Source organism: Sparus aurata, chromosome 15 (genome assembly GCF_900880675.1).
Source record: "Sparus aurata chromosome 15, fSpaAur1.1, whole genome shotgun sequence".
NCBI classification, from domain to species: domain Eukaryota; kingdom Metazoa; phylum Chordata; class Actinopteri; order Spariformes; family Sparidae; genus Sparus; species Sparus aurata.
The window spans coordinates 16,091,699-16,113,395 of record NC_044201.1 but is presented as its reverse complement, the minus strand read 5'-3'; the positions used below and the strand labels follow the sequence as shown (position 1 = coordinate 16,113,395).

General features: G+C 42.2%; 1 protein-coding gene across 8 annotated transcripts in view; it reads right to left on the bottom strand.

The window, feature by feature from the left end:
- cpeb3 (cytoplasmic polyadenylation element binding protein 3) overlaps positions 1 to 21,697 on the bottom strand; it is a 49,088-nt gene that overhangs the window by 10,590 nt on the left and 16,801 nt on the right. For 6 of the 8 annotated variants that reach the window (XM_030442028.1, XM_030442032.1, XM_030442026.1 and 3 more), the window contains 5 exons: positions 18,106 to 18,162; positions 13,692 to 13,715; positions 11,749 to 11,916; positions 9,658 to 9,747; positions 677 to 795 (listed from right to left, as the gene is read on the bottom strand). In XM_030442028.1, coding sequence (XP_030297888.1) covers positions 677 to 795; positions 9,658 to 9,747; positions 11,749 to 11,916; positions 13,692 to 13,715; positions 18,106 to 18,162 — 458 coding nt within the window. The remainder of the gene's footprint in view (positions 1 to 676; positions 796 to 9,657; positions 9,748 to 11,748; positions 11,917 to 13,691; positions 13,716 to 18,105; positions 18,163 to 21,697) is intronic. The other 2 variants (XM_030442027.1, XM_030442030.1) reach the window with 1 other exon arrangement.

Below are 21,697 nucleotides of genomic sequence, written 5' to 3'. Positions count from 1 at the left end.
AACAAATGTTAGCATGCAAACACACAAAGCTAATACAGTTGGTGGGTTAGGGTGAGGGTTAGGGTTAGGGTTATGTTAATGTACTACCTCTTAAACATAGAAATGCTAGCATTGTCCAATGCAAGCATGTTAGCATGCTGACCCGTAACATTTATCTCATTGCAGCAATGCGTCTAAGTAGTGTGACTAGGATGAATTCTCGTCAATTGACGCAAACATTTTCATTCTAAAATATAACTTTAATTAGACACATGGGGGTTAAGTTAGACAGGTGAAGACATAAATCAACTTAAAGATGCAATATACAAGAATTACAGTTGAAAACATTCATAAATTGTCTAAAATTATCAACTGAGTGTGAAGAGATAACAGTTGGGACGTTATGACGTCTATGTATTTTGTTGCAGAGATATCAACTTAAGTTAGCCTGCTAACCAGCTAGCCCTGTCCTGTAAGCTCCTGTACTAAAAACACCAACACAGCCCTGGCTCTGAGAACTCTCAGTCTGGACCACTAGCTTCACAGCTAACTGAGCTAACTAGCTAACAGCAGCTACAGTTAGCAGTTACTCTAATCATATGCTGCCCCCTATTTGTTTTCAGTTTGAATTTGACAGGTGGCCAATTCTTACATATTGCCACTTTAAATGTTCCTTTACTGAATGTCTGCCACTTACTGGTTTGTCTTTGATGGTGGGACTGGATACACACAGGTAGAGCTTGCCATCCTCCTCGATGCAGGCGTCAATCAGGGCCTGAACAGAGGTCTCTTCTTGGAACAGCAGGAAGGCGTAGCCTGGAAAAGAAGAGCCGACAGGGATTTTAGAAGAAAAAACACACATCTGATGCAATTAATAGTCATAACCTTGTGATCATGATTCCTCCAACTCTGTCCTCTGGGCAACAATTCAGAGACATCTGAGTATTTTCTAGTGTCTACATTGTAATACTCACAATCATATGACTAAGCCCCCTCGTTCCTCCTTGTTATTCATAGTTTCAGACAAACTTTGTCTCAACACACACACATATGACCTTGTGGCCTGTTCTCCTGTCCTCTCTTGCCTTCATGAGATGCTCTACACCCAGCAAAGTCCTGCCTGCGCTGCTTCAGATTAAATGGCGGAGAGTGCTCCACTCCTAAAGGAACCATGCAAAATTGATCAGCCTAACCCACTGCAGATCGTCCCCGAGAATTGGTTCAGGTAGAGAGAGTTTTGTGATGTCTGCGCACAGCAGAAAGAAAGAGCAATTCAGACAGTCACTCTGTTCCATTGAATTATTTAGCACTGAGAGCAGAGAACGTTATCCAAGGTCAGAGCTATTAAGCCCTTTCGGGAGGGACAGAAAGCCGACTCAATAGGGTATACCCATCATACAGTGCTAGAGGGATGTGATTTATACTGAGAAAGAACAAAGAAACCAGAGCTCAGAGAGATTTTTTGACAGCCGAATAATGAACACACAATTCTTGGCATGAGCGAATATATTTGTAATACCATCGAAAACAAAAGTAACAGATGTTGGTGCACACAGTCATCTCTGAATGGGTTGTAAATTATTGCTGCATTTTTTCTGGTTGTTTTATTAGCAGAAGCCCGGGACCACCTGTGGCACCCATGAGTCAGGGGAATATGAGCCGCCATCTGAGCGAAGCAACTGATATGTGTTTGAGACGCACAAGTGCACGCGATCACACCCAGAGACTAGCTTCTTCATCCCTTCTTCTGTAGTGTCCCCTGAGAAGACTAGAAAAAGCCATGTGTTCCGCTGTCTCTTGAGAAGCCTGCTATTATAAACCAGCTCTCAGTGTCACCCTCCCTCCCTCACACACACTAACTCAGGCACTTATGCAGACAAATGCATGAGTGGAAACTGCGAGGAAGAGGAATGTGCAACTGTCATGTTTCACTCTTAACATTCCAGGGCGGAACTGCAGCAGATGAGATGAGAGGAGAGGAGTAATAAAGCCTGACGCGGCAGAGCCAGTCACCTGTGGTATGTGGATGGGCCTGAGTGAAAGTGTGCATGCGGGGAGGGAGGGAGGACGAGGGTGAGTGTGCGACACTGTGGAGGGAGGTGGGGGAGACAAAAGCGAGACGAGAAAGAAAACGCAGCGAGCATCGGAGGCGGAATGGAAAAAAAAAAAGCAGGTGCCTAAGTGAGAGTGCAGCATGTCCTCATGAGGGCTGAAACTGCTGCCTCTCTCTGACAGGCTTCTGTCTGTGTGTGACGCTTGTCCTAATGCGTGTGACGTGTCCCCTGTCACAGTGACGTGACACTGATCTGCCCAGAGCTGTGACGTGTCTGTGACTTTCTGACATTTGCATCTCTATCAGCAAACAAGTCTGTAGATCATGATGTAGTAAGAACATTCAGTGTTAGAATCTGATGATGATGATGATAATCTTGAGCCGGAGCTAAAACTTGTAGTCAGCTGAGTAGTGGATATATATTATGTATATATATATATATATAATATGGCCTTTAAATAATATTGTGACGTATTGTTGACGTTTGGATAAATAATCATTAGTGATGTGGATAATATACGACTAAGTGGGGTAAAGGCAAGCATAAGAACAATAGGAGCAATTTGAGGATGTCATTTTGGACTATATTGAGAATTATAATGACCATTTTTCTCCATTTACCATTTATGTTAATGGATTTGGTTGCAGTGAAAAGAGAAAACGGACGTCCTTGTTCTGTCCCCCATCTCTGGACTCAATAATGTCTGCCAGAGATTAAATGCTCTGCAATGCATATTGGTTTTATGAAGTGTTACTTCAGCCAACATCACGGCTGCAGCTACCATCATTTTCATTGTCAAATAATCTGTTGATTATTTGAAAACCTAAGATGACGTCCTTGGATGTCTTTTTTTTGTCCACAACCCAAATATATTCAGTTTACTGTCATGGAGGAGGAAAGAAACCAGAAAATATTCACATTTCAGAGGCTGGAATTGGAAAATTCTGATTTTTTTTTTCCCCTAAAAAAAATAATCAACCTGATTAAGAAATCATCTAGTTTATTCAATAGTCGACAACTAATCAATTAATCCTTGCAGCTCAAGCCATCTTAAATTATTTTGTTGCTGACCTCCGATGCCATAATGGTGACATGATATTGACAGCTTGTGGATATTAAAACTAGGGGAAAATAACTATATACAGCCTTAAACAAAAAAAAACCATCACCATAATTACATCACTTAACAGGCTGCTTAGTGCATCCTGAGGAGCTCTGAGTTAAATGTATTTGCTAAGAACAGTATCATAACAATGATGGGAATATTAGTAAGAAAAGAAAAGGTTTGGAGAAGGAGGTCTGTGTGTCCTCAAGAGAAACATGATCATTTATCTGGACACCAAAGTGATTATACCTACATTATGTGCCCCTTTTGGATCAATATCAGATTTTGCTCCATGCTAAAAACATGAGCCTAAACAATGTTGTGTGATTGTATACATCTATGTCAATGCAAAGTAACCACAGAGGCTCTTTCTAATTAACAGCTGTAGCAGTTGTTATTGTGAGCCCTATAGAGTCAAGTATCAGGCTTATAACCTCAGTGGGACTGTAACGTTTTCTCTAATAACAAGCTCAACCATCGTGGGCAAAACTAAAATATCCACAGTCAGAACTAATTTCAATCAGCTGCATTAAGAGACCGGCTAATCGCTGTCTTCTTATAATTGGTCAGCGCCGAGCCAACTCCTCTCCAGACCAGCCGCAAAAAGACAAAAAAAAAACCACACAAAACACGATTAGACTCGACATTTTGTGCATCGTCATCTTTCTCCATGTGCCTCGTCATCGGCCGACATAAGACCCCTGTGTCTCTGTGTTGCCGGGTTACATAAAGAGGGTTTGTCATTGGGAGAAATCATGTGGTTCAGCACTGACATCCCCCCTCGGAGAAAAAACAACTGCAGTCTTGCACACACACACACAAAAAAAAAAACAGCATGAAAAGGCAGAGTTAGCCAGCAGCTCATAGAGTCTGAAGGAGGGAACAACGTGTTCCATGACCCAGGGCAGGAGAGAGAGACCGAGAGAGAGAGAGAAAAGAAGGAGGGGGAGAGGAGTGAGGCAGATGGAAAGAGAGGGGAAAAGTGAGAAAAGGTAAGGAGAGAAGCAGCTTGAAGACTGCCACACAAACAGGGAGTTCAAAAATACACGGGGAGCAGGAGGAACATGGGGCTGTAGAGACAAGACGTAAAGCTGCAACCTTAATGGACCCTGTAAGAAAGTTATTAAACTGACGCAAGAGGCCCGGAAAAGTGAGACGGACAACCTTTTCCATGTGCTACACTCAATTTCACACTTAAGGTACTGTCCTGTGCTGACTTCTGGCACATCCCTCAATCCTGTCAGGTCAAAAATGAAATTTAGAAGTAAGGACATCGAGTGGAACAAAACGTACAAAAATAGAGAAAAGACAAACAATTTTAAGTAGGTCTTTGGTGGCATCGGCCTGTTATTATCGTGCACACTTTTTTTTTTTTTTTTAAAGATCTTTTCTGCCATAGACACCTTTATTAAGCAGTAGGCAGACAGGAAATATGGGAGAGAGAGGGGGAATTGACATGCAGCAAAGGACCTCCGGCCGGAATCGAACCGGGGTCGGCTGCTTCTGTCGCATGCGCTCTAACTACTCAACCACCTGCGTGCCCGATCCTGCACACTTTTAACAGCCCTAATTCATTTAAATAGGCCACAATACAGTTACTTTTTTAACTATATAATGGGAGGATTATCAGTGTTTTCCCTTTATAATAGTGTGGTTTTCCTGAATTGATGATATCCGAAAGCCTGTCAGGATCTGTGCTTTAAGCTATTTGTTTCTCTGTCAATAACGGTTCCATCAGGACACGGAATGTCTGTGATCAACAGCCTGAACAACGTGGACACTTGATTGGGTCAGTGTGTACACAGCTGAATGAATACGGCTCAGCTTTATACGGAGCTAAACATCGATACTCAAGGCCTCACATTAAAGCTGCCTGTACTAGATTCCATGGGGCTCTATGCCACTTTAATGCTCTGATATTTAGGCTGAATGGTGCTGAGGATCTGTCTTTTTCCATCAGCCTTGCGCAATGCAGAGGCTTACAACGCGGCAGGAGAGCGCAGATCTGCAGTGGCTCGTGCCTGAGATTTATAGGGGCTTTGCTGCTGAGCTCCCAGCACTGTCCAGGGAGGAACGGAATACGTACACCCGCAGCATTTTCCAGCCTGAGGAGCGCTGTTTACAGACAAGCGATAGGCAGAGTGCCCTGTGGGTTGCGCAGACAAACCAATGACCTCATGCAGGACAGAGGCTTTCCTGTAGCGGAGGCCAAGAGTTTGACTCATGGGGAGACAAATGGTAACCTCAACAGCAACTTGATGATGATTTGTCAAATAGCCCGTAAATTCAAAGGCATTAACTCACCAAATGCAGTGACTTAACCAGCGAACTGCTACCTAAAAATAGCATTAAGCTAGCTTTACTCAGGCAAATGGGACAGGGAGAATATTGATGTACATATATATTAATATGTTTATTTGCCTTTTTACCAAAAGTTAGATGAGTAGATTGATACCACTCTCATGTCTGTCCCCAAACAAAGAACATAAGGCCTTGGGATTAAGGAGTGACCCAACATTACGACTGAATCAAGGGAAAAGGTCACAAAATCAGGACACTTGCACTGCTTAAGCAGACCAATTAAAATGTTATAGCTTATAGTTTGTAGCTTTTATAGCTAGTTGTTTAAGTATTTTGTGCTCAGCTAACTTGCTGCTTTTGGTAGATTCATTTTTTGACCACACAAAAATGAGGTGGTATCCATCTCAGCTCATCTCATCTCTCATCTAACTCTGAGCAAGAAATTATACAAGTGTCCAATTATTCCTGCTTTTCATAACAGGAAATCAAACATGATATGTACAAGTTCGAGGCAAACCAACTCGATGTCTCAATTTCCTTGAGTTATGAAGCCAACAGGAATTGAGTAATGGTCTCAAAATATACTAATATGTGAAGGTATGTCACTGGTACCTGGTGTGAGCAGATACGTTACAATACCCACATACCAGAGTGGAACATCTTCCCACTTCCATTTCAAAGTCCCGAATTGCTCCCTATTCCCTCCATTACTTCATCAACTAAAAGTTGTGTTGACTTTGCTGAAATCCAATCCGCGATGACTTGATAAACTGAGTGAGCATATTCACAATGTCCATCTCTCTGGCTTTAATAGTGACATTTAAATCCAGGCTTATCTTTTCATATCCCCATAGGCAAGGGCACGGACGTGTTCTGCCCAAGTGACCCGAGTGACCGAGAAAAGAAAATCGGCCACTCACTATCAGGGACACATGGGAGACAAAAATGTGCAGAAAAAATATCTTCCTGGCTACAAACACACATGTCGGCCTGCTCTGAAAAGTCTGGAGGCAGTTCTGCTTGAAAGCATAGAAGAATCCAACCCTCCATGTATGATATCCATCCCAAGTGAAGAGAGAGAGAGAGAGAGAGAGAGAGAGAGAGCGAGAGAGAGTGAGAGTGAGAGTGAGAGTGAGAGAGAGAGAGAGAGAGAGAGAGAGAGAGAGAGAGAGAGAGAGAAATCCGCAGAGGGCTGTAACTTTGCCACAAAATGTCAACAGACCGACTGCTGACAGCAGCTTACACGATGAGGGGAGAGACATGGAGAAGAAGATGATGGCCTGGCAGCATGGATGGAGTGAGACTCAAACATCTGCTCTCCTAAAAACAAACACAAGCCCTGAAGCTTTGGAGCAATTGGAGAATAGTCAGCGAATAGTCAGTGATAGAGTAGAGGAGGGGTGAAATCAACCGTTGCTAATCATCTCAATTTGAGGAAGTCACTCACTGGATATAATCCCTACATGAGGGCGAAAAGAGAAATCAAAGCCTGAATAATGCAGTACGATGCAATACTGCGACTGTCGCCACTGCAGCAATCCTCTGCCGCCATTATTTGAGCCTTGCCGCATTCATCTCCTGTTTTCAATGTCCATTTTTTCCTCACAGCGGCCTAAAAAAGCTGATAATAACTGGCTGTAGTCAAACTGGCTTCTGCTATAACCGTTTGAAGCCTTCAAACAAGTCTGACACACTGTTATTGCAGCATGATGTGAGCAGTAGCATTCGTAGCAGGATATAGCTCGCAGTGCTCAGACAGCGTTACCTCCTCCTCTTCCCCAATCAGAGACAGAAATAGCTCCTTAACCTTTCGAGCTTATTGCCAACAACAGCGATGATGGCAGATGATGTGAGTGACAGCACCGCAGAGGTCAGAGCTTATTGGTCACACTTTTTTTAAGGGGGCGATGGTCAAAAATGCAGCATCAAATATTGCATTGTTTATGATAACACTTATAGAATAGTTAAGCAGCGTGAAATTATGTTTGACCACTTGGGGACATCAGAACAACATTGGCATGTTATCTTCTTATAAAAGCTGTATGGTTAATGTATTAGCATGCAGTTTCCTTTTTTTTATGTCCAGTAGACACCGAACACATGAGCATTTCTTTGTCATGTCTGTTGCTGGCCAATATATCCTCTATTAGCTCTGATTTGGTCTCTACCAACTCGTTAAGGAAATATCTAGCTCTTGAGCAGTTAAATGCTCTATTGCTTTCACTAGCTAGTCACCATCTTCGTCTGGAAGGCTGAATTAAACCAGTGTTATGGACATAACACCAAAACAACAAGCTAAAATAAGCTAAAATGCTCTGTCAAGTAGAACAAATCTATGGCCCATACAACAAAATGGTGTGACCTGTTCACTCAGCATTACATCTACTGCAGTTTAGTCACTGAATGAGCAAAATTGTCGTTTCGGAAATTATTATATTGTCTTTTTTCCTGCAACAAATCCAGCAAAGGAAGAATGAGATCAAATATATATCGAATCAGAAGAGACAGGAGAAAAGACGATCCCCTCTCTTGCCTACTCTCACTTTCAAAAGCAGTAACAACACACAACAGTTTCTCCAGCAGTTGTTTGATACTACATTGGATTTCGATTGTCAAAATTGAAGCCACATCTGTTGATACACAAAGTTGCAGACGGACGACACATGTCAGTGTGAGGATGAACTACATGAGTTGAATAAAAATAGGGGAAAAGTTTCAATTAGAGGTTGATGGACAATCGAATTCATCCCAACATTCTGTAAACTGTTGTTATCAGCGGAACTTGGAGCTGATACTAGCCAAAGGCTGCAAGAATGTTGTGTACGGCATGGCATTATAAATGCATTAGACTGAATTTACTGTCTAATGACTGCTGTTATGCCGATGGCATGCTGTCTCTGTTCTTCTAGTGTAATGTTGGTTCACTTTTAACTTGGTCCTTTCAGTATCGTATCAGCCGATTCATCCGATTTTCCCCAAACTATCCTTATATCAGCTGTTAAAAATCTCCATACCTCTAGTTACAATACAGCAGTGGAGTGAAAACACAAGAACACTGAGCATGTATTTGATTCCTGTTCCTACTTCCTCTCCAAGTCGCCAGTTTTATCCAAGTACCAAATGTGTCCTTGCCTGTCCCTGAAGTCGGACTGAGCCACAATATGAGTCATCCGTGAACCAAAACACTTTCATAAACAGTCCAGACACACATCGCCGGCAGTTTAATGTGAGGCAGGACGGAAAGTGACAACCATCTTCCATTCGGTCAAGCCTGGAAGGACGTTCGACACGAGGAGAGGCCGCTGACCTCTTGATTCAGATCCCACACCCGTAAATCAGCCTTTACACAGTCCACATGACAGTAGGACACACTCACATGTGCAGATGTGCGCTTGCTTTCGACCCTGAAGCTATTAGTGCTAAGAACTCTGTCAACATACATCTGCCAAAGATCCCTTGCCTGTTAATATGTAGAGTGTCACATAAACAGGATATTTTAGCAGCTTCCCTTGGAAATTTGGAGTTGGGGGTTTTAAATTAGAGTGGGAGATGAATTCTACACAGATCACTAGTCCCACATGTCTCCTCCCCTTACATGGCGGCGTCCTCTCACTGCTGTAAGCTCATTCATTCCCCTAAAAGGATGCTGCATTTTTCCTCCTGGCTTTGGATATTAGTAGAGCCGAGCCTTTTCAAAATAATCCTCGCAAGCTAAAAAAAAAAAAACGGGATGTTGAAAAATGAGAGTGGGGGAGAGACTGGCAGTGATTTTCACAGGTCCTCCAGATGCAGCGTATTACCATCTGCCCATGGAATGTTAGTTATTTCCAGAGCGCCTTTAATAGCTTTCCTAATATGACACACTGCGGCTCCCAGGCCAGAGGGAGTGATGTAGAGGGCTTGGAAGAGGGTGGTGATCACCTGCCTGAAAATGACACACGATAACACGTTTCACTCTCCTCAGGTACTCATTCAAGCAAATTCTTCTTAGTTATGGAGTCATTATAGGCTGCATGCAGTCTTTCTGCGAGAGGACTACAGGGGGTAACTCACATAAACAGACACCTCCATGCTTACGCAACAGGAGCCATGAACTCTGGGTAACATAATTCTTAAAAAAACTCTTAAATGGCGATGCACCCGAGGTGATATTTATTGGTGTAGACTTTGATGTCTGATGGGAAAATACAGATTATGCTCTGAGAAAATGTTTTTTACCTTTAGGTGGGAAGTAGGATTTGCTCTCAGCTTTGTGGGGCCAGTCGACCACCAGGTGTCCATAACGGCGGAAACTGTTGGTGATTTCATCTAGAGAAACGAACAAAAGAGAATGAAAATGAGACCTCATTGTCATTTAAGAGACATTATAAGATACTTTCATGGTTGTTCATGTAATATGCATACGCAGGACTCGATGCAGAGTCACACTCAGTGACGACACAGGCACCGTTTCTATTTTTCGCCCCGTTCCTGCTGCAGTAGTAGCCACTGCATTAAACAGGAACACAGGCTGGGCACATCCAGTCTGCGCTGGGCTGACTCGTGCAGTGGAAACTCATTAATTTTTCAACCTGCTAAGAGCACGTATTGTGCATCAGCTCCATAGTACATGGGCTTGTTCAACGGTTCGGGCACATATGAAAGGAAACATTCCGTATTAACTTTAAACTCTTTGGAATGCTCTAGGGTTTGTGGAAATAATGACACGTCCGTGACATAACTGGTCACAGACATTACACAAAATCATTACAAGTGACCTAAAAATCTATTCTGAAGCTTATAAAAAAATGTTTCTCAGAGGCATATGGAAGCAGCAATGACTGAGCTGGTGTAAAAGTTTCAAAATGTAAAGAAAACAGTGATATGTAAAGGCTATCTAATTTAAGTTAGCTAAATTGTGGGTAAAATTTATAACAACAAATACAATTACTTTCTTTCTTGCCCTGTTACATGAGAGATCGATACATCTCTTGTTTATATAGTACATTTGAGTTTACAGCCAGCATTCCGTTAGCTTAGCTTAGCACTAAGACTGGAAACAGGGGAAGAGGTTCGCCTGGCTCTAACTGAAGGGAGGGTTGTTTGTTTAATCCATACAGATGTTAAAATGACACATTGTATCTTTTTCTTGTGTCAGACTAGCACATTCTTTACAGTCTTTGTGCTAAGCTAAGTTAACCAGCTAATGACATTAACCTAGAGTGCTACCTAGAGCTCATCTGTGAAAAGATGTTATTTACACCTTTTTATAAGCTGAAATCTTGCATGTATCTGCTAAAGTAAAATCACACCCTGCCTGAAGTGGTTATTATTTAAACCCTCAACCACATATGAAGGGTGTAAATAACATCTTTTCAAATCATTTTGGGATCTCAGGGTTTATGGAGACTTGGTTTATGCTGGACGAGCTATATGAAGCAATACAGCAGATTATTATTGTTTTTTTAACATTTCCAAGCAAATCTCCATCTACTCCAGTTGTGTAGGAGAAAGCTGCAACGCTCTTTTGCTATGAAGGTCTCAAACTTTTTCTCAGCTTCGGTAACTTTACAGTTGCTGAATATTGTGTTAAATTAACATCTTCACCAGGGAGTGTCAAGGTGCCCTTAAGCGAGGCTTGAATACTCCAGTGTCACTGTTTGTGGCAGACAGCCAAAGACAAAGACTGATCTGGGAGGCTTCCAGTTGTGATGTGCTGTACAAGTGGAGGTGTGAGTGGCAACAGCACCACGGTCAGAGCTCACTGGTCACACTGTTTTTCAAGAGTGAAATGGCTCAGAAAACAGTGTCGAACAACACTGGCAGAATGATAAGCAGGATACGCAGCATGACTGATTTATTGACCACTTGGGGGCATCAGAACAAGTTGTTAATACACCATTGACATGTTATCTTCTCATTTAGGTTTTATGGTGAATGTGTTTGAAAGCAGTTGCAGTAGATAGACAGCAACATTTGCAATTTGTTTGGAGTCATGAGTCTGGCCAAGTGATGAATGCAACTACTATATCTAGACTTCTTTCAGTGAGATTGAGGTCTCTTCAGACATATTTAAGTAGTGAGCTTAAATAACATCTCCAACAAGGAGTGTCAAGGTGCCCTAAAGCAAGCCCTAAACTTGTCAGTCTAACTGTTGGTGGCAAATAGCCAAAGACAAAGGCTGTTCTGGGAGGCTTCCAGTTGTGAATGTACTGTACATTATGTACTGTATCAGTATAAATCTGCAGCCGGGCAGTGCTGAAAAAACTGTCTGAGATGAAGCAAAAACCTTCTTCTAGATGTGTAAATGAAAACCAATCCTTCGTTTACCTTCATCTATGTCAGGGGGGAGGCCTCCGACAAACACCTTCCTGGAGTAGCGCTCCATCCTCTCTCCATTCTGACAGCGGGTCGGTGAGTTCAGGCCCGGGGTCAAGGAGGGGTCACCGTGGCCATCATCGAGGAAACCATCCTCAAAGGGAAAAAGACAGGAGCGACCTGGGGGGAGAGGAAAAGAGAAGGACACCAGGGGGAAAGACAGGGATGAAAGGGAAAGATAGAGAGTGTGAAGTAAAAAGGGAGGAAGGGTGTGAGAGAGAGAGTGAATTAATAACATCTGGAAACAATTACTGTAACACAATCAGTTTGGACTGTATCGTCTGACTTAACACTTCTAAAAATGTCTCGTCTTTTCCTTGAGGTAAAATCATTTCAGATATTCTTTCAGAATCTGAAAAGGAAACCACAAAAAACTGTATGGGCAAAAGTATGTGGACACCAATACATTTACAAGCTTCTAAAGCACTGTGGAAAGAATAAGCTCAACAGTCAACTATGAGTATCCAGATACTTTCAGCCATAGTGTATATGAAATTATAATCATGTCATCATAATGTTGGCTTTGGAACTTCCTGGTGACTCAATTACGATATCGGTCGAACTGCTGCACATAATGAGAATGGGATGAGATTGAGATGTGTCTGGTTGTGGTACTCTGTCCTCCTGGAAGTATAAACACACCATGTCCCCACTGTGAGGCTTCCACTGGTGCAGAAAAGTCTTCGTGATATTCTAGTGAGTTTAGTGATTGTGGTGTTGCTTGTCTAAATGTAATAAGTACTGTGTGTTCAATGCAAAAATAACCACAATTGTTTTTCTATAGCAGGATTTATATTTGACTTTTGCTAAATGTGGTAAGCAATTACATTTTTCACCATTTTTCATACATCTGTGTTTTTACTGGCTTCTTTTATGAAAAGCAATAAGGGCTGAATAATTTATCAAAACATTGTCAAAATTGCAATTTTTTATTTAGTCTAAAATGTGTAAGAAAACACAATGTACTATAGTGCTGCAGAGATGCCCTGGCCTACACATCTTGTTCTCCAGATGTATGAAAACATGATGGTTCTGTATAGACATTATGATTTTATAGTTTCTTTCATTGATAATAAAACATGATCATTCCCTCTAATCATGAATCTTATCACAACCGTAATATCTGTCGAAACAATCGCAATATGATTTTTTTTTTTTTAACCAAGCAATTTGATTTGAACATTGTTCCTGCACTTTCAGCTTTACCATGCTACAGCTAAAACATACGCACAATCAATTGGAGTGACCTTAAAAAATGTCACACTGCAGATTTCCTCCGTGCTGAATAAAGACAGAATTAGTCAAAAAGCACATCAAATCAGACATGATCCATGTTGGAAGCACCCATCTTTGCCATTCAGATGATGAATCACTTCTGAGTCAGCATACTCCATCGAGGTTCATTTTGGAAGTACTCATACCAGCCATGTTATATCATTTGAAAAGGTTTAATGTTTGATTTAGTGGCAGCATCACAATGTCGTTTATTTGAGAACTTGAGTTCACCCCTGTTCTTTAAAGTGGGATGCATCTGCAGCAAAACACAATTTGAAAATATATCATTATTTATATTATTATAATTTCATAATTTTTTTATTATAATATTCCAGGTAGAATACTGACTCAGAATAGAAGAAAAGAAAATTGGCAGCCAGATTTTTTTCCTCTCACCATCAAGCAAAACAAGATTTATGTAGACAGATTCGGTGGAGCCTTGCCCCATGTTGATTAAATGCACAACATGGAAAACTGTGTGTCAAAATTAATATGATTTCATTCAATCACAGCACAGATGAAAAGCAGATCGGGACACCACACTAAGACCCCCCTCAGCCTCGGAGAGAGACACGGCCGGCATTGGCAGACAGAACCCCAGAGAAAATGCCACACGTTACCTCTTCTGCGGCCATAGCTCCGGGCTGCTTGTCAGCACAGTGGGGGAAGGAGAGAGACACAAGGAGAGACAGAGGGTTGGGTCAGGAACAGAGGTAGGGAAAGAGATACAGAGACATGGGTTTTGTGGAAACAAACCAAAACCTGGAACATCTCTAAGGCAACAGTGAAACCACAGATGGCCACACCTAAAGGTTCCGCAACAGGAGGGAGGAGGGTGATTATTACAGCCTGGCACCAGCCCACAGTAAACCTGCTGCACCTGCCTTGGCAACAAACGCATGCAGATGCTGCACGCGGGTAGGGGGTGCGGGGGTGGGCGGTAGGTGAGGTTTAGCCATGGAACTGGCCAAGATACTTAGCAGCATAATGCGACGCTCCATAGCCGCAGATCGTAATCTCAGCTTAATGAACCCGCAATGGCTCGCGTCCGTGCTAATCTTCTGTGACTATTCACAAATGAGGCCATAAAGCAGAGTACATGCAGGACTGGGGGTAGAGCAGGTTAGTCATTATCATGGCCTTGGTGAAATATTAAAAGTTGCTCTCAGGTCAAGTATGGCAGGCCAGGTGCCAGTGGAAACTTCCCACAGGATAAGGAGAGGGTATGGAGGTGGACAGCAGCCTCAGGGCTCCGAGGAGGGAGGATGACATGCAGAAAGGAAGGTGGGGACAGTGGAGAGCAAACTATGATGTCAGTGTTGGACTGATCTCAATTTGTGGCAAGTCAAAGGTACAACAGTGTGATCACTTATATCTAATCAGCGGTCACATGTGCCAGTTCTCAGTATTATTGCCGTCTTATCTTTTTCTGCTTTTAAAAGCTAATTTTACAGCAATGACTCCAATTAAATCTAAAAAAACAAAGATAACGGACATGAATTTTATTGGTGTCATTGGAGTATGTTTCTAAAATTTACTTTTTAACCAACTCAATCCAACGTATTGTTTCAAGGAAAAAAATTAAAAACAAATGAACTCGGGGCCTTCTCCAACATCTGTCAACAATTTATTAAAATCACATTCCATGGTTTCCCTGCCCCAATGATCAACTGTTACCGAAGGACCAAAGGCCCATGACAACTGAGCAATTTGATCTGCTGAGGAAGATCAACCGAAATGGTTTTTTTGGGTCTGATACAATTATTGGTAATAAAGGAGACCAATAACCAATATTTGCAACCAATATGCATCAACAGTAAAAAATAAAAATCTGAGCATCAAAATTTAGAATTAACAGTGATGGAATGTAACTAAATACAATTTAGTGTTGTGGGCAGGGTACTGAGTGAGATCACACAGTGGTGAGTACTGACGGATAAAAGATGATGCATCGGATATAAAGCATTTTAAAATGAATTTATTTAATCAGAAGTAGGTCTATCTTATTTGATTAGAATCTGTCTATCGATTAATCGCAATTATAATATTGCCTATTATGAATCGATTATTACATTTCCAAAGATCGAATTTAATTTTTTATTTTTTATTTTTAATTATTTTTTTTTTTTTTAAATTGTAATACAAACTGGAGTCCTCCTCTTACTGGCTTCCGCTACATGGTCCACAGTCTGGAGCCAAGATATGTTATTCCATCCCGGAGCTTTTTCACACTTAAATTGATTCCAAATCTTTACAAGGAGACAAACCTTTCTGTGCAAGTGTCCCTAAACTCTGCTCACAGGGTAGCAATAATGTGCGATGCCTGGACATCCAAAACTACAGTCTCATATGTGGCCGTTACAGCTCATTATGTCTGCAGTTAATGGAAGCTAATGTCCTACGTACTTCAGACGAGAGCTATGGATGATAGCCACACAAGCACAAATATGTGTGAGTTTCTCAAAGCAATCAATGGCAGACGAGTGGGGAACAGAGAAACACAACCTGGTTCTCGTCACCGACAATGCTTCTAACATGAGTCTGGCTGCTGAGCTTGGCAACTTTCTTTTAACAGTGAAACACTACATTTAAAACAAAGTAAAAAATAATAATTTGGATATTACAGTTACACTATACAATATTGAAGGTGCTGTGAGGTGTTACTCAAAAGAGAAGTAACATAATTCAGCAGCTGACTGGTGTTAAATGGAAGATCAATAATCGTTAATAATTGAAAATCGAATCGATAATTGTTAATAATCGAAAATCGATTTGTAATCAAATCGAGACTTCAATAATCGGAATTGAATCGAATCGGGAAATTGGGCTGATTAACCACCCCTACTATCCGTCTAAAAGGGCCACATTATTTCCAGTTCGTCAACGTCCGCTTTCCAATTGCAATATCAACTGCGAGACAAAATGTCCAGACTCTTTGTACACCAGACCCTTCTTGTGCAAATGCATTCACAGATTAATAGTATATTTTTTGTCACACATGGGTTCTGAATTATTCCCAATTTCGTGCAGTTTATTTGCATCGCTGTTGGTGTGTAAAGGTCTAGAGTTGACGTGATGACAGCTGAACTATCTCCATGACAAATTTGCAGATTTCATGCTTTGAGAAAGACAATGACATGCATTCAAATGCTCTGGAAAACGATTCAAAACAGAGTTATGTTTTTGTCCATACCACAGTTAACAAGATCACAAATTAACTATTATGTTACTATTAAGTAGCTCAAGTTTTATGTTCATTAAACACCACATCTTGCTTCAGGGTTCTGTTTGAGCGCAACTCTAATTCTTGTTCCCACAAACAAGCTTGACTTGAATCTGCTTTACTTGGAGAGCAAACCACCAAGGAGGCACATAATGGCTGAAGAAGTCGCAAATTCCAACAAACAGCAGGAGGGGTAATACAGTACCAAACTGATCCTCCTGCTCCTCCAAAACACATCAGTCACAGAGCAGATTCTAAAACCAATATGGGCCTTTGCATTGTGAGAGCCCCATTGTACGACTTGCCCCTCCAGCTTCTCTCTGGGAATATATTGTCTCTGAGCCTCTTCTCCCGTCCTCTGTTTTCATTAAAAAAAAATCTGGCTCTCCAATCCAAAAAAGAAAAACCTGGGCAGCTCTCTACAGCTTTGCCCTCTCACCGTCTGGCCTTGGCAGAAACAAAGTCACCTAGCAACCGGGACAAGGTGAAGTAAACGCTGCACTGGGAAACCATCAGATGCCTCTGTGAGGGAGAATACATCCCATGAGGGAGAAGAGGAAGGGGAAAAGTAAGGGTTAGAACAACTTCAAACCGTGTGTTGTCCGGGAGAAAGAGAGAAAATGTTTGAAGGGAAACTGGGTGATTCCTCTGGGTATGATGGGTTTGATGTCTCCTGCTCTGCTTGGCTTCAAAGCCTCAGACACTTCTACTAAAGCTGTCAAGTGAACAACACGAATGAAGCTGGATAGAGGACCTACGCTTACTAACCTCTACTCTTTCTTCTCCACATCAAGTGAACACCATCCAGAGAAAGTAGCGCTTACAGGCTCTCACAGCGTGAAGCCTCAAAGCTAATGGGACGAAATGAAGGAGAAACACTGAGTAAAACACTTTAAAGTTGAAACCAAAGCTTCCCTGTCTACACACATCACAGGCTATGGCAGAGAGAGCCGGTTCTGACAGACTAGGAAGATCTGGGCAGATCTGTGCTTGCCTGAGTGTAATCCCATGACACAACAGTTTAACATCAATCCGGGACACGTTCTCTGAGGATACGAGTGATGAAAGAAACAAAATGAAGCTGCAGCACCATTGTTGTCAAGATGGGATGGTAGAAACTGCTTCACTGAGCAAGTTTTTAATGTTAGACATCCTCTGCCTTTACCGATTCCTATGCCCTGTAGGGCAACTGAACATGGAGGAAAGTAGGGCTTCACTGATTTGGTATGATCACCATTTCGTCCAGACATCCTTCATATTTTGCAAAGATTTGAACATAAAATGGGATACACGATTGTCCATGAATGAAGCAAAACTAATGTGCAAGACTCTCGGAAATCATCCCTGATCCGAGGGCAGGGACTGAAAACTTTGTGGCATCCACACAGCAGCATATGGGATAAAGACCTGATTTCTCCCTCTGGCTCATCTCCTGCCACTGCTGGTCATCTGCCGGCTGGTGGGACACCAGGGGGAATCTAGTCTTACATGTCGGGATATTTTTGGAAGTGCTATTCACAGATCAACTGTGCTTCCCCCAGTGCTAAGAGGTCTGTCCTAGGTTTGTGGTGTCAGGGCATCGAGACCTTAGCAAAGGGTAGGCAGGTGTGCCTGGTGCATACTGATAGAGGGCTCCTGTGGTCAAGGAGCATGTGGTTTTTATGGGAACACGCCTCAAAAATAATTCCCATTCTTAATTCTTTCAAAAACAAAGAGGACAAAAGGGAGCAGCAACACTTATAAACTGAAACAATTTGATTAATTCCAGATGGAGAGAAAGATGATGGATGCGACAATGAAACCTGACTTACTATTCAACGGCATTATGTGGTCGGCTCCAGGATGATGAAAGTTGAGGCCCATGCGTCCTGTTGGAGAAGAAAAAAGAAAAGATTTTACAAAAGAGGGGAAATCATGGAAATCACTGATAAAAACCACGGCGTTGATAAGACATTTTTTGTAATCTTCCATTCTACTGTTGGCAATGGGAAAATGCCAGCCATGATGAAATGCACAACATGAAATGAATAAACAACAAATGCACCCAACGTGATACAATGGCAGAAAGGACGGCCACAAAAAACTGATGAGAAAAACGAGGTGGAAACACACATTCTTTTGTTGTCACATATCTCATATGCATGCACACACGCACACACACGCACACAAAAACAAAGGCAGCTATAAGGATAGGAATTCAACAGAGCATGCATTCTGCTATGGTGACAATGCATGCATGCTACAAGAGCCCATCTGTCAGGGCTTTTTCTGGAGAGATGGCTGGTGTGGGACGTCTAAATGGAACTCTTCCTGGTTATCTCTGTCTTCATTTTTTTGTACAGGCGACAAAAAGAGAAATACACTTAAGCCGAGGCAGAAATAGACTACCTGGTTTAGGACAACACATTGCTACCTCACTGTCAGCATCATTTGAAGTGGCAGCCACAGAGGCACACCCTTTATCCCTAACCACTTCAAATTAGGGCCTTCTGTCAAAATCCGCCTACACCAGCTTTTTACTCAACACGCAGCTAACAAGCAGCCGACAGAATCATTTAACAAAGCCAGGAGGTGAAGCAACAGTTTTACTGGGGTCCACAGCAGTATTAGGCAAACACCCTTACATCTATTGAGACACAACCTATGCAAACAGCGCGGTGTTGTATTATTTACATCACCCATATTATCAAATGTGTATTGTTAACACAATACAAGTATTTCCTTTTTTTTTATATCATAATTATCATCCAAAACGGTCTAAAGTCTAGCTAACTTATCTAGTGGCATGATAGCTCAGCCGAGGAGGACACCATTACTGTCTACATCCCGTCACAAGCCTTTCATCCTTGAGTAGATGTGCAGTTCCCTCTTTGTGGTGATGAGGTTCATTCCGGTCGAAAGAAAGTAGTTCCTTCACAAAACTGCTCACAACAAGGTCTGTTGTGTTTTTCAAATGTATTTTTTTCTATTTCATTATATTTGAGAGAAGGCAAACATCTCTATAGCTGATATTGTCAAAATTCAGCAACTTACAACAAAACAATTCTCAATGGATAAATAGCACAACAGTTAAGAGGAAATATATGTATTTATGATGTTGGGGTTGAACTGTCCCTTTAACACTGTGACAGGGGGGTAAAGGTTGACTGGGACAACTGCAACAGATACCTTGCTTCAGACCTGGTGTACATTTCTCCATAAGTAACATGGATGAAGAGACAGAGGCTGTGTGTTGCAAGCTGCTATGGTGCAAACAAGACGACATGTCAGTTTTAAAATTTGACCACAGAAGACAGATAGTGTGGACAGCCGGGGGGCCTCTTCCGAGCTCGCAAACAAGAGTTTGAAACTTGCACTTATACCCGGTTGAAAACCAGAGAAGCAGGGTGGGGGGAGGACAAGGGGGCGGCAACCCTGTAGCTCCACAGATGTGGATTTCCACACTTGTCTCTGCCAGTCAGAATCCAGAAAACAGCAGAGCTTGGGGGCAAATGGAGTGTGACAAGCCCATACATTTACACACATGTTTGTTTGAACACGCGGACATGCAACATGTCCTAGTCAATATCTTTGCTCTTTCTAACTTAGGGGGAAATGGACATTTTGTTGGCAAAGATCAGATACAAACAAAGCAAAATCCAATGTCCTGACACTGAAAGCTGTCCAATCATAATGCTTTCTCTATCTCACCAGCCTCCCTGCTCGTGGTCAGGCCAGAATTCCATCAAGTGCGAGAGCCCCAAGGGGCAACGGCACATAATCACGTGTATTGGTAAACATGTGGGTGGTGTATTTGTAAGTCCTTCACCAAATTACAGGGCTTAAATCCAAATGTCTAACTCACTGAAGTATCCTTGGGAGAGAATCCCTTATAGCTCCACAGCGTGCACTTTGACCTGTTACCACGGATGTAGAGGATTGACGCAGTTCTACATTACACACTAGAGACCAGTACACTCCATTGAACACACTTAACATCAAAGCCATGACTTTGCTGATAGGAGGGGAAAAGTCACCACAGTGCTCGCCTTTCTGTCTACATTAGTCATTTGGGGTGACGGAAGGGGACAGTTGCCCTCCTGAAGCCTTAAAATAGCTCTGGGCATGTGCCATCTGCTTCCCCCAGGAGTTGAGTGGCAGGGCCTGAGGGGCCCCTGAGTTGCGGCCGCTGCTGCTCTTCTAGTGACATTTCCTCATCGAGAGCCTGAGCTATTCTCAACCTCCCCATGATGGTTGCACAGCAGCATGGCCACTCGGGAGATATGCCATTCACTTCCTAAGGCATGGATCCAACAGTGCCTCCCTTTCATCGCATGACAATCTCCAGACTGTACAGTGGACAGTGGTAGAAATAAGAGAAATAGTAATGGAGGGTTTAGCTGGAGCTGGTGTTCCTGTCTAGGGTTAATTTTAGTTACTTTTTTTTATGCTTTCAACTAAAAATCTAACGAATGCACCTTCAAATGGAAGGATTTGCTGCTTTTCTTTCTCATTTATGTTAGTAAATGAAGAGTGTTCGGGTATTGGTCTGTTGCTTGGACAAAATAAGCAATTTGAAGACGTCACTTTGGGGTCTGGTAAATAAAAATAAGTCTTGCAGCCCTAGTGTAGGGTGCTTAAATTAGCATTGGGAGCCTTACACTACATGGAATTACTATCTGAGGGCTACGTGAGCACTACACTTCAGGTCACTAAGCGGTTACATTTTCACAAGATTCCATGTGGCTGATGACCACCGACTGTGTCCCACCTGGAGCTCTTCTCAACTGCTTTGGTCACGTTTTGCTCCCTCTGTTCCACATTATAGCACATATTTAAGCCCCCAATAACACCTCTAGGAGAAAGCTCCAGCAGGAGTTAAAAGAGGCGAGTGGGTGTGCCAACAGCAAGGTGTGGAAATGTCAGTGCTGATGAAAAAAAAAAACACCTCAGCAGCAGGGTGCCCTAAAGCTTTACTTCTTGCTGACTTGCGCCAAAGCAACCTTCAATTACGAACACTACAATGCCAAAACGTGGTAAAAAAAAAAAAAAAAGGTTGACAATACCCACTGAGGGGCATGTGTTTGCACACTAGTCAACATATGACTAGAAAGATTCAGGGGGATGGAGGTTTCTGGAAGAAACCCTGTGAGTTATTTTGTGTCTCTGTTTGGCAGAATCCCCTACTCCCTTCCCTTTATTCCAACTCAAGCTGAACCTAACCACCCTTGACAAGACAATTAAAACAGGGCCAAAGGTCCTCCAGCTAAGAACATGTGAAACTATATAAAATTATGTTAGCCAATAAAACACAAATGGTTAGGACATATTTTAGTAGTAAAGCCCAATGCCAACCACCCACTGTTATTTAATGTTTCATAAAAGTGACAATCATAAAACTATTAAATGCCTATCATATAATGA